Here is a 14,546-nt window from a genome sequence, read left to right on the forward strand (position 1 = left end):
GGAACTCCATCAACAAATACATTGGCTCCAAATCAATCTACCATCCTCTGAGAAAAAGAACAGGAAATGACATCACCAACCCAAGGAAACCTAAACAGATAAATAGAAAGCAGGACAAACACCAGCGCTTCATCAGAGGCTCACTGATGATGTTACCTAGAATGGTGACGAAAGAAACCTTCCAGCTCAGCCAGCAAACGCACATCCAGTAAGGCACTGAACTTCATGTGGAAAGCTCTGATTAATATCTATGTTATTGCTACTCATCTCCCAAGGAGGGGTTTGGTATTTTCCAACAAAAACGAAGACCAAATGATCAGAAGTTGACTTAAGGCTCATTTTGAGAACATTTTTAGCAGCACTGTCTGTCAAATCTGTCAATTGACAAATGACAAAATATGCAAATTTGGTAATAAAAGAATATCTCATTTTGTGCTTAAGTAAAATTATCAAAATTAACATTGATGTTTTCTTGAAATGATCACAGTGTTCACACCCCTTAAATAAGACAATCCGTATGTTTCAGCTGCCAAATGACCTAACCATGGAACTTCAGCTTTTAATACTGCTTTGATAATTTTTTTTTAAATTTAAGGCATCAAGGTAATGGGGAGGAAGCTGGAACATGGCATTAAGATAGAACCTGCTCATAAAGGGCCAAGTAGCCTACTCCTAATTTCTAAATTTTGAAAAGAGAACAGTGTTAGTCCCCTTTGTAAGTAGAAAAATAATTTTGATAGTGGTGAATTTATGCAAATAATGGTATACCACTGCCTTTGCAAGCCTGCGGTGCCTGACCTACAATTTAAGATGACCATGGTAATTGAACACTTCAACATCCCTAATCCACACTATCCCTACAATCCTTTATACTTTCCTAATCAAATCTATCAAACACTACTTTAAATATGCTAAGTATTTCAACTGCCTTCTGAAGTATAGGATCAGATTCATAACCCTTTGATATAGTCTAGCCAAGTTTCAACTGAAGACAGACCTCACTGCTCCTGCGCTCAAATCCTCTTGAAATGAAGGCTAATGTTCCATTTGCCTTCCGAACAGCTTGCTGCACCTGCATGTTAAAGTTTCAGTGACTACTGACAAGGTCACCCGAAATACAGGGAGCCCTCCTATGATTCCAGGGTGTTCCTATGGCAATTTTAAATGCAAGCAGTGTTAATTGCTTTAACGAAAGACTTCTGCTATGTTAGGATTGCCTTTGTTTGCAATGAAACATCCTCCCACTGGAGATAACATACTAGCATCAGGAATATTGAAGTTTTTAAGTGGCCATTTAAGGACCTTCCATAAAATATCATGGGTCAAGGTCAAGCAGGTAGGAGGCTAAATGCAATCCATTGGATTGGATCAGAGATAATGGGAACTGCAGATGCTGGAGAATCCAAGATAACAAAGTGTGAAGCTGGATGAACACAGCAGGCCAAGCAGCATCTCAGGAGCACAAAAGCTGACGTTTCGGGCCTAGACTCCTCTCTGATGAAGGGTCTAGGCCTGAAACGTCAGCTTTCGTGCTCCTGAGATGCTGCTTGGCCTGCTGTGTTCATCCTGCTTCACACTTTGTTATCTTCCTTTGGACTGGATGTGCCCCAACGTCAAATCTGCCAGCAGGCAGAGGTAAAGGTCACCCCCTCATGAATTAACATCTTTCCTGAATAAAAGATTCATAAGAATGCTTTTTCCTGCACACCTGAGGATTACTGCCAGGTTGCAATCTTTCTCAAACATCCTGGTTCTTAAAGATGCTACATACATCTACCAAATCAAAACACAGCTTTCATCTTCAGAACAGGTACTTTGCAACCTTCCAGACTTAATACTGAGTTCAGTACCTTCAAATTATGAACCAACTCCTATTCTTTCCCTTACTTTTAGCTTTGTCTGTTACATTCTCTTATCATGTCCTCTCTCCACAGCCCCACCCGCACTGGAACTATCTGTTCTTTCAAGTCTGGCAGATCAGCAGAACAATGGTGTGCCTTTCTCACATTCCAATCACTTAATTTGCTCCATCAACACCCTTTCTTCCCCAGCATTCCACTCTCCCAACTATTGCATAAATGCTGCCCCACTCCACTCTTCATGTCAGCTCTGATAGAGAGTCATCTACACTTGAAACATTAGGTTGCTCTCTCTCTCGATGGATGCTGCCTGACCAACTGTGATCTCCAGCATTTGTTGCTTTCAGTACAGTCTTCAGAAAAAGTCCACTTTCAGTGGCAGCAAAGCTTCTCACAGCAATCAGAGGCAACAAGAACACAGCTCTGCCCAGTAATCAATGCGAGACCCTCAGGATGACCTAGACTCCAGGATATAGCTAGGCCTGGGTACCTGCACCAGTGGCTGAGTGTTCCAAACACCTTTATGGATATAAGACTTTAGACTTAAAGACCTGGATGTTTTCTTACCTTGTGACTTATTTTTCTGTGTTTTGAAGTTGTTTCCTAACCAAGATTGTGCCAGAGAATCCAAGATAACAAAGTATGGAGCTGGATGAACACAGCAGGCCAAGCAGATCTCAGGAGCACAAAAGCTGATGTTTCGGGCCTAGACCCTTCATCAGAGGTGCTCCTGAGATGCTGCTTGACCTGCTGTGTTCATCCAGCTCCACACTTTGTTATTTTGGATTCTCCAGCATCTGCAGTTCCCATTATCACTTGCGCCAGAGAATGCCAACTTTGTGCACTTTTCACTGTACTCATGTATTCATATACTTGAGTGCATGTGGCAATAAAATCTAATACTATTCCTATGTTTCAATAATTTCTAGGCTTCACTTTCATTGATCATCAAATCAGGCACTGAACACAGAAGACTTTAGAAGTAAAAAGCCAAAGGCATAATACAATCCTTCTACAAGCAAAATTGCAGCATGTTTTCTGCTACTCACCATGGAGAGAGTTTTTATTTAATATTAAGATGGAAGCAACATTAACCCAAAAGATTCTGACATGCCCTGTTCACAAGAACAGCCAAATGGTTGGGAGCAGGTTGTTAGTCCACTGTTAAGCAAGAAATAGCAACGAGAAAGAAGGTGGAACCAAGCGATGAAATTTGATTTTTAGTTTATAATTACAGCATAGATTTATCTCAAAGTTGCATAGGCAAATTTCATGATCCACATAATCCAAAGTCTGATTATATTTATACTTTGAATACAAAAGTAATATATTGGGAGTTGGATGAAATACTCTTCTGTAAGAAAGCACAGAAAATAAGATGCATAGTTAAGAGCCCATTATACCCTGAACTTAACAAATAATACATTATGATTTTTATTGTTATTTACATTCTATTCAATTGTGAGATGATGCAGGGTTAATTAGAAATCCTACGATAGGAAATTACTTGAGGAAACATAATAAATAATACATCAGGTTTGAAAATGATGCATCTAATCCACAACTATAATCTCAAGTTTAAGTTTAGCTAATTTTCAATGAGTTGGCTGAAATGTATTGGGAGATTATTTAAAAGGTATGACAATAGCTAATTAATAAACAAAAATAATTTGCAATTCTTGAATGAAGACAACCTGTATATTCCTTTGAAAAATTCAATCAGAAAAGTTGAAAATAATTAGAGATGTTAAATATAGTACTAGATCAAAAGAGGTTTGCAATGTGTCCAGAAATTACAGAATTGTTACAGCACAGGAGGCCATTTGACCCATCATGCCTTCAGTCATCTAGTACCAATCTCCTGTTTTTTCAACATATTCCTACACACTCTAACCAAATAATTATCCAATGCCCTCTTGAATGCCTCAGTTGAACCTGCCTTGACCACATTTCTAGGCAGTGCATTCCATACCTTAACTACTCACTGTGAAAAAAACGGTTTTCCTCATATCACCCTCGCTTCTTTTGCACATCACTTTAAAACAGGATTGGGAGAGTTTTCAAAACCAGAAGAAAATGCCTAGGAAATTTACGAAGAGGCAGAAAACAGAATTGGAGAGTAAATTAGAAATATATTAAAAAAGAGATTGCAAGGCCTTTTGCAAGTATTTCAAAAGGAAAAAGAAAATCAGTAAGTGTTAGTATCTTACAGCTGTCGTAGGCAAGGGAGGAGAAATTAACTAAATCCCTCAAACTGCTTCCCTCGTTGTCTGCAGTGTGGTTGTTTTGGAAAGGTAGATGAGTGTGTTTCTGAACCCTATTTAATGTGTGGTCACTTTAAAGAAACAGCAGCAGACTTCCATTGATTTAAAATACAGGTGATTTATTCACACACCAAGGAAGTCTAAATCATTAACACACTGTAAAAAGATACAATTCAAAAAGGCTCCATACTGCTTAACTACTTTTTTGGCGTGTAGTTGTAGTGTTAATGGTTAGCTTATTTTTAGAACAGTGCTTCCCAAAATATGGGGGTCAGGATCCCATATGGGGTCACAAGCTGGAATTGTGGAATCATGAGCTCGCAATTCCCAGTCCACTTGTCCCCTGATCTAACAGGGAAGTACTCAGACAGAAGATCAGTTGAACTGGGCTTGGTAAACAGGAATCTTTTTCCATACAAACTGTATTGCTGTTGGGTCCAAAAGTAGCTGAAATCAATGATCAGCAGGATTTCTTTACTGATGGACTTGGGGTTTGGAATCAGGCTGCGAAGCTTTTTAGAAAAGGGAAGACAACTTTTTTGCTACTGTTCTGCAGCTTTCAGTCTACTTGAGTAGTATGCAGTTTTTAAAAAGTTTTTACATCAAAATCTGTTATTTCTAACTAGATCTATCTGATCAATACTGGTACTGTCTGAACTGAACGGCTCGTAAGTCTAACAACATTATTATGCTGCTAGATGGTTGTCTTTTGCACTTGCTCTACTGATAATTGGTGTCTTTAGCAGTCAATTTTGAGAGGCATTGACCTTGATGAGAAATCTACCAAGTATATTGATTGGATCTGAGGATGACTTTGAATGCTAACTGGGTGTAAACACACAAAGCGTTGCTGTCAATCATGTCAACTCCAGGGAAGGTCCCAACCACAGATGACTCATAGAACTCATAGAATTTTGAGTTGTATGATTCTATGAGTCATCCTTGCTTCTATGATGATTCATTAGGAAATTAACAAAAGCTTGATTAATTGTGCTAAATATGAAAAATGTCATAGGATTCCTGGCAACCAATGTCCATTTTAAAGTGTGGGAAAGACGGTTCCAGAAACTTTCTCACGAACACAGTCCATATTTGAAGTTATGAATAGAACATACCTTCATTAGCCATAACAAGATAGGAAAAATTATAATTGGGAAGAACAATATTTTGGAGCCAAAAACAAAAATTGTCATAACTATGAAGTCAGACACCAAAGAACATAAGAGATTGTGAGAAACCTAAATTGCAGTTGTTTTGTCAAGGAGATGGGTATTGTCACTTTGCAATCCTGATTCCATCGTGGATAGTCCACCTGACTGTTTTTACGTCAGAAACATGGTCATAGATTAGAGACAGACCTGAGGAAGCCCAGAGGTGGGTGGGCAGTAAAGGTGACAGATTAGAAGGCCCACCTACATTTAAAATCAGGACATCCCCACATGTAACCCTCAGTTTCTCCAAATTACAAGAGAGAAGCCATGTGACTTGTGTTTTCCCAACTTTAGGAAACCCCTTTTGGAAGGTGTAGGGAGTGCAGATATTAACTGATGTGGTAACTTTCCCGAGAAACTACTGGAAGACCTCCTCTCAGCATCTCCTGAAATGAACTGCTTTTGGAAAGACCTCAATGAGAACCACACAAGTCAGATGACACTATCAACAGATGCTAGGACATCAAACTGAAAATCATCTGGAATATTTCATATCATACACTTTTTCTTCAGGGACTTGCACTTACATGGCCAAAATGTATTTTCAAGAAAGAGTAATTTAGAAGGTTAATGTTTAGATAATCATATTTCAGAGTACTGCAACTCAACTTTGCATCTCATTGTTGACTAAATCTTTTTATTAGAAACTTATAAATTATATTGTCCACTGAAGAAATGTGGTTGATGGATTTTTTTTCAGAATCTGAATAGCTAGCTAAAGAATACAACTGGCTATATCTGAAACTTTTCAATGTATGTTGAGACCAACAGAAAAAAGCGAACTGCATTCATAACATTGACTAATAACAGACAAATGAGGAATTGACAAGTATTGGACTCCCCCTTTATAGTTTTCCAATACTTAATTGGTACATTTGCTATGTTTGATTCTGTAACTATATATAATGACATTTCTTCTATACCTTAATGCACTCCATCTTGGGATGAAATTCACCTTTGAAATAGAACAACCCAATGAACTCCTTTATTCTTCATGCTAATTAAGAAATCTGTCAGTAGGTTCTGTATTAGCACCCCCTACAAACCTGGTTTCATCAGTCAAAGTATACCTTTAACACATTTAACTATCCCAAAGGTTGGCCTCACTGGCAATTTCCTAACTAGGGCTTAAGTTTTTTCCTCACAGTGCAAGCTTGGCTTCGAAATAAAGCTCAAAGCTATTCTGCAGGATATTGGTTACTTGATCAGATCACGACTTAATGTACGTCATGCGTTCTCACTGAAAGGGCCAAAGTTCATCAAGGTCTGTCTTGAAGAGATTTTCACAAAATTATCCAGAAAGAGTAAAGTTTGAGCCATAGATTCATTCAACACAGAAAAAGACTCTTCGGTCCAACTCGTCTATGCCGATGAAGTTTTCTAAACCGAACTAGTCCCACCTGCCTCTGTTTGGTCCATATCCCATAAACCTTTCTTCTTCATGTATCTGTCTAAATGTCTTAAATATTCCAGCTGCACCTGCATCTAATCACTTCCTCTGGCAGTTCATTCCACGTACAAACCACCCTTTTTGTGAAAAGGTTGCTCTTCAGACTCCTTTTAAATCTTTCTCCTCTCACCTTAAAAATATACCCTTTAGCTTTGAATTTCCTTACCCTAGGGTAAATATCTTTGCTATTCCCATTTTCTATGCTCCCCATGACTGATAAAACTTCTATAAGATCACTACTCAACCTCTTAGGCTCTCACAAGAGAAGATCCAACCTACCCAGCCTCTCCTTATTACACAAACCCTCCAGTCCCAGCAACATTCTTGTAAATCTTTTCTGAATCCTCTCCAATGTAATAAAATCCTTCCTTACAGCAGAGTGACTAGAACCGTATCTGATACTCCAAAAGTGGTCTCACCAACATCCTGCACAACTTCAACATGATGTCCCAACTCCTACATTCAAAAGGTTTGTGCAACGAAGGCAAGCATGCTAAATGCCTTGGTAGACAAACAGGAGGCTGGAAGAACACAGCAAACCAGGCAGCACCTGGAGGAAAAGAGCAGTCAACGTTTTGGGTATTAGCCTTCTTCAGGTCCTGCAGTGATTTGGGTTTTGTCCTGAAACAGCAGTCAGGAAGAAGGTTGATACCCAAAATGTTGACTGCTCACCCTCTTCCAGATGCTGCCTCACTTGCTGTGTTCTTCCATCTTCCTGATTGTCTCATGCTGAATACCTTGTTTACCATCCTATCTACCTGTGACACATTTTTCAAAGAACCGTGCACTTGAAACGACGAGGTGTCTCTGCTGAAAAAATTCCCCAGGGCCCTTCCATGGACTCTACAAATCCTGCACTAATTCATATTACGATAATGCCACAACTTGCATTTATTCAAATTTAACCTCATCTCAAAAATGTGCACACACTACTAAATCATGATAGGATTTTTTGGTATTGTCAATTAACAGGATGTTGCCATCAAGTCAAAAAAAATTTCTGGCCCGAACACAAATTAGTAATGTGTTATATGAATTTCAATTTCAAAGTCAGTAGGATGTATTTAGGCTTCATATCTTCATTACTCGTGGATCGTGTCAAACAAACTGCACATTCCTTCTGCTACTCACAATAGGCAAATTATTGAATTTACACAGCCAACCTACACTTTTGAGACTTAGAAAATTATGTCTAATTTAAATGTGATTCTGTAGCTGCACAACTTTGCTGAATAATCCCACACGTACTAAGAATTATGCTAACAACCATTTCAAGATTGTCCGTCAGGTTCAGAATATGGCTCATTAATGCTTATCAGAAGCTACACATATTATATTAAGACCCAAACAGTGCATACAAAAGCAATATGCCTTGGCAATGCACCGTTTTTAAAACAAACAAAAGAATGGTGGGTGTGTGGGCATCGTGGATGGTAGTTCCCTGGTGCATTCGCTATGTTCACTGCACCTTGACCAGAGCTGACTCTTCTCTTTTCTCCATATAGTACAAATTGGTGCTGCCTCTGGAAGTTAGCATTCTTACATTAAGTACAAGACAAAAAGCCACGACAGCATGTCTCTTTTTTTCAGTCAATGCCCAAGTACAACAGTGGCATAAATGTGGTTTAACTTTGAGAACTGTAGTGATAGACCAGGGAACTACAGGCTATTGAGTTTAACATCAGTGGTAGGGAAAATTAATCTTCATTTAGAGAGGCAAGATCTGCTTAATGGATCAGAGGGGAGGTTATACCTAACAAATCTGATTGAACTTTTGGAGGAGGTAACCAAGTATTTGGATGAAGGCAGCGCAGTTGATATAGTTTATGCAGATTTCAGCAAGTCCTTTGACAAGTCCACACATAGGAATCCAATAAAGATGGTAAAAGCTCATGGATCCAGGGTAACTTGGTAAGATGGATCCAAAATTGGTTTAGTGCTAAGGGACAGTGGATGGTGGTAGGAGGCCATTTTTGTGACTGGAGGTTGGTGTGCAGTGCTCCTTATTGTTTGCAACATTCACAAATGATGTAGATAAGCGTGTGGGAAAGAATCACACGTAACTTTGTAGGAGAGGAAGTAGTGGATGTGGGTATAGTTACAATATTTAAAAGACATTTTGATAATACAAGAAGAAGAAATGCTTGGAAGAAAATGGGCCAAGTGCAGGCACACGAGACTAGTTTAGTTTAGGATTATGGTCAGCATGGTCTTGTTAGGCCAAAGGGTCTGTTTCCGTGCTGTAGGACTGTATGGCACAAAGATTGACCAGATGTTTGACAGTAAGGAGGAAGGTGTTAGGTTACAGAAAGATATACATATTGGTAAGATGGGCAGACAGAATTTAACCCAGTGATGCACTTTGGAAGCAACGTGCATGATTTACAAGATACACCATGGAAATTCAGCAAAGATCCTTAGAGTGTAACTTCCAAATCCATAAAAACTTCCTCTAGAGGGGTGAGGGAAGCAGATGCATGGGACCACTACCACTTGCAAGGTTCCCAGCAAGCCACTCACCAACCTGACTTGAAATATATTGCCATGTCAAAATCCTGGAACCCATTGCTAGCCTATCTACAGCACAGGAGCGGCATTGGCTCAAGGATGCAGCTCCACAGCACCTAAGGGCAAGTAGGGACAGGCAATATATGATGGCCTCAGCCAGCAAAATCCATGAGCCACAAGGGAATTTAAAACAAGGTCATTGGAATATTCAATGAAATGGCAAGAAACTAGAAAACTCAGAGGAACTGGGGGATCTTGGGGTGCTTGTCCACAAGTCCCCGAAGATGGTAGGACAGGTTATGAGGGCAGTTAAGATGGCATATAGGACACTTGCCTTTATCGTTCATTGTATAGACAATAACAGCAGGGATGTCATGTTGAAGCTGCACAGAACTTTGGTTAGGCCACAGCTGGAATACTGAATGCATTTCTGGTCACCAGATTACGGGGAGGAAGTGACTGCACTAGAGAAGATCAGGAAGCTGCCTTGGATGGAGCATTTCAGTAATGAAGAGAGGCTGAATAAGCTCAGGTTGTTTCCTTTAGAACAAAGGTTGAGGGGAGACCTGATAGAGGTGTATTGATTATGAGGGGTCAAGATTGGGTGAATAAAAAGCAGTTACAAAAAATTGCTGAAAAAAAAAACTCAGGTCTAGCAGCATCTATGGAGAGAAGGCAGATTTAACATTTCAGGTTCAGTACCACTTCTTTCAAACTGATCGTAGCTGGGGAAATGTTGGTATATGTGTGCTGAAGATGGATGCAGGAGGAGTAAACAATTGATGGAGATGGAGGCCAGAGAGGCAGAACAACCGTTGGATAGTCAAAAGAATAGGTAAAAGATCAGCCTGCTAATAGAAATCATTAGTGGCCGATGTTGCCTTAGTTGTGGCAGCAGCCTGTGTGAGGTCAAGGCCTGGTGTGTGGCGGTTGGGGCAAGGACATAGGAGAAAGTGCTCAGATGCTAATTGAACTCAATATTGAATCGTGAAGGCTACAGGTCCCCAAGCAGAAAATGAGATGCTGTTCTTCCAGCCTGCGTTGACAGAAAGCAGCTGTTCTCTTAACTGAAGAGTCAATAACAAGGGGACGCAAGTTTAAAGTTAAAGGCAGGAGGTTTAGAGGGGTTTTGAGAATTAACTTTTTCCACATAGGATGGTCGTGTGGAATGCACCATTGAAAAACGGTAATTGGGGTGGAAAAAGTCACCAGCTTTAAAATATATTTGGATGGACGCAAACTGTCATAACATTCAAGGCTATGGGCCTAGCATGGGCAAATGGGATTAGTGTGGGTAGAATGCCATTTTCAGGGCAGGACTTCAGGTTTCTAAGCTTTCTGATGGCGCTGTTGTGACAGAGTTGGGATCACAACTTTTTTTTAAAATTTCTGAAAATAAACACATTGTTCAGACATTTCACTCAGTACTAAGCTTTAGTGCATTCTTCATTTCTGCACTGGTTGGGAAAGGAATGGTGAAATTTAACCACCAAAACCTGTCTCCTTTAATGTGCCTTTTTCCACCATCTTCACAAAAATCAAAATCATACTTCAGCAGCATGTTAAGTGTCAGTTAATCTAAAATTTAGCAGAAGTTCAAAAATGAAAGTCACTGACCTGGTTCCGCCCACGTAGGTTTGCATATCTGAACTTTTGGATGAAATAGAAGATCAGCCAAGCCAAAGAAATGATCATCAGCACAATAAATGAGATGGACACAAAAACAAGAGAGCCACGGCTGTACTGTGAAAAATGTGCTGTTCCAACTGCTATAGACATCAAAACAGTGAAGTTTTTTTCTACGTAACTCAGAATCTCACGACCTCTACGTTCAGAAATCATGACTGCGACTATGTTACCAGTACCTAAAATAAACAAAAAAAATCATAATTAGTCTCCAAGAGATTGGCAACAGGTCAAATATTACAAAAAAAAGTTACAAGATTGACAAATTCTACTTTATTTCTGTGCTGGAACAGACAACTCCTGCCAGCACAGCCCCAAAGTGGTTAAACAACTAAATATAGATTTCAGAGGACGTTTCAAATTATTTTCAAACTTGTAGTTAGACAACATTGTAACATCCTCCTTCAAGAAGAAACCACATTACCCAAGATCACTTAGAAGACGACAGACGGGCACCTGTATCAAGATGTCAAAAATCAACTCACGGTGTCTACTGCAAAGGCCTTTATGAATGTTTCCTGGCTTCTGGGCCTTTAACTAGTTCTTGCAACAGAGCTGCCCAACACTACCAACATCCCTAAAATTGGCAGACCAACCACGAGAAATAAAATTTATTTTGAAAGTTCTTTTTTATAGTATTTGACTTTATTAGTATTAATATGGAAAGTAATGGTTAATAGGCTACAGACCAAGTACAGGAAAATGGGATTAGTGTAGCTTGGTGTATATTAGTTGACGTAGACATGGTGGGCCAAAATGGGTGTTTCTATTATGATCGAAGAAAAAACATTTCTAGAGAAGCTATGGAAAGAGGGAAATACACATTATGTTAAATAAGGTTATTGGACTGCAAGTGTTACTTGAACCATCATTTGTGCTCTAATATAGGAAAGATACAGAACTGATTTTTCCTCAACCACCAATTGGAATCATACAATACAAAAACAGGCCCTTAGGTCCAACTCGTCCATGCTGACCAGATATCCTAAATTAATCTTGTCCTATTTGCCAGCATTTGATCCATATCCCTCTAAACCCTTCTATTCTTGTATCCATGCAGATACCTTTTAAATATTATAGTTGTGCCTCTACCACTTCTTCTGGCGGTTCAATCCATACACATACCACCCTGTGAGAAAAAAGTTGCTCCTTGGGTCCCTTTTAAATCTTTCCACTCACCTTAAACCTATGCCCTCTAATTCTACACACCCTTACCCTGGGAAAACGATCTTGGCTATTCCCCCAATCATTTATTTCTGGAACAGTCAAGTATACAACAAATGGCATTGCTCAAAACACTGCGATGCAAAACCAGGGGAGATTTAAATATATAATAAATTTCATATTCAGAAATATGGGTGACAACACAGAGGACTGACGCTGGGGTTTGATCCAAGTGGTCAAAGATTAAAAACCTCTCTCTCAGCATCCAATATATTTAACAACCCAGTTTCAAAAGCCCTCTGCAGTAGATAATGCCATGATTTCATTACTCAAAAGAAATTGGTTATGAATGACCCTTTAAAGAATATGCCCCCTTGTCCTAGACTGCCCCACAGGGGAGAAACAACCCCTCAGCATTTACATTGTAAAGCCCCTTAAGAACATGTGTCAATAAAGCATGTCTCATTCTTCTCAACTCAAACAGGTACTGGGCCAACTTACTCATCTTATCCTCAAAACAATCCCTTAATATCCAGGAACAACCCACTGAACCTTCTCTGGACTTCCTCTACTGTCCACAGTATTCTAGTGTCATCTAACCTATATAGCATTAGCAAGACTTTTATATATTTATACTCTATTCCATTTGTCTGTTACCTGCTGACTTTGTATGTTAGCTTTTTGTGATTTACGTATAAAGGACCCTCAAATTCCTGTGCTGCAAATTTCTGTAGACATTTCTCCAGTTGTTTAATATTCAGTTCCTCTACACTACCTGCCAAAATAATGCCACATTTTTGCATGTATATTCATTCAAACTGTCAAGATTGAGCTCATTAACTTGAACTGTATATATCCCAGCACAGACAATTTGTGTCAGCCTCACCACTTACCTTCCCACATATTTTCATGATTTCTGCAAATTTGGCTATTGTACATTCACTTCCCTCATCCAAGTCATTGTTACATAGGCCCCAAAACCGATCCTTTTAGTAGTCCATTAATTACAGCATTGCCATCCTGAAAATATTCTCCTCTTTATCCCACATCTATTAACTTTCTATCTACGCCAATGTACCAGCTCCAAAACCATGGGCTCTTTTGTAGGTTAACATTTGGTCCCTTATTGAACTCCTGATGGAAATCCAAATATATTATACCTACTGGCTTCCCTTTATCTATCCTGCTTGTTTTTTCCTCAAAGAATTCTATTAAATATATCAGGTATGTTTTCCCCTTTGTGAAACCACACACGTATGTATTTCTAAACACTGTCATTATTATCTCCTTTATAATAGACTCCAGCATTTCCCCAATGATAGATGTCAAGCTAACTGGCACAGTAACCCTTTTGTGTCTCCCTCCCTTTTTGATTAAGGGTGCTGCGTTGGCAGTTTTCTGAACCTTGGGTTTTTTTAAGAATCCAAGGATTCTTGGAAGACGACTGCTATTGCATCCATTATTTCTGTAGTTACTAATGCTCTAGGATTATTCCTTTGTGTAATGGGCTCCATATTTTAAACTGTGCTTTTTTGTTGCCATATGTTATGGTGAAAGTACAAAAATTTCAAAGGTTTAAATAATGGTGCACAATTTCCTTCAATGAGAAAAGGAAAGAAAATACAGTTGAGGTATGTTTGCTTTAATAATTCATTTGCACCTGCACAGAAAATAAACATGCATTTCAACCACTTTTAAGTTGCCTGTACTTTTTAAATAAATGTTCAAGCAGTGAATTCTGCTTGTGTGCAGTAGGTATGAGAGAGATAAAGACAACCAAATAGAGGTGGAGGGACACACACACACACACACACAAAGTCTCAACTACATCAGTTGAATATCTTATCCAGTTTGATTCTAATCAATACAACTCAACATCAGGTGCTGCATGTAACAGGCTAACATTGCCCAGAAAATTTTTTTATCACGTGGAGACAGAAGAAACAGAGAAATTTGGCTACAAAACCAAAAATCATACGGATAGCGAGGCAAACTAGAAAAATATAGTAAGTAATGTTCCACAGCGATCACTATTGGTGTCAATGTTCTTTATGTTCTGGGCTCTGAAATTAGAAGTACTATTTCAAAATTTGGGTAGTTAATAAATAGAAGATAGCTGTGATAAAAGTACAAGGAGACATTAAGCAGCTTACAAAATGACCATGTAATTTGCAAATAGGTCTGAGATCCTGTAGTGCAATGTACAGTATCCCTGCCTCTAAGCCAGGAGGTCCGAGTTAAGTCTCAAGGACTTGATCGCCAAGGAAGGCATGTTCATAGCACTGCCAAATAAATTAAGGGTCAATCTGTAAATTCTTCCAACATACCATTGACAGGTGGTCCTTCACAGCTCTGGTCAAAAATATGCATACAAGGTGAATGGTGGATAAAACGTAGGCTGGAA

The 14,546-nt window shown here is 39.1% G+C and overlaps 1 protein-coding gene across 5 annotated transcripts in view; it reads right to left on the minus strand.

The window, feature by feature from the left end:
* The window catches only part of LOC125458256 (E3 ubiquitin-protein ligase RNF130), a 137,740-nt gene that overhangs the window by 88,072 nt on the left and 35,122 nt on the right, over positions 1-14,546 (minus strand). For all 5 annotated transcript variants that reach the window (XM_048543376.2, XM_048543374.2, XM_048543373.2 and 2 more), the window contains exon 2: positions 10,910-11,157. In XM_048543376.2, the coding sequence (XP_048399333.1) occupies positions 10,910-11,157 (248 nt within the window). The remainder of the gene's footprint in view (positions 1-10,909; positions 11,158-14,546) is intronic.

This window comes from Stegostoma tigrinum, chromosome 13, assembly GCF_030684315.1.
Source record: "Stegostoma tigrinum isolate sSteTig4 chromosome 13, sSteTig4.hap1, whole genome shotgun sequence".
Taxonomy (NCBI): domain Eukaryota; kingdom Metazoa; phylum Chordata; class Chondrichthyes; order Orectolobiformes; family Stegostomatidae; genus Stegostoma; species Stegostoma tigrinum.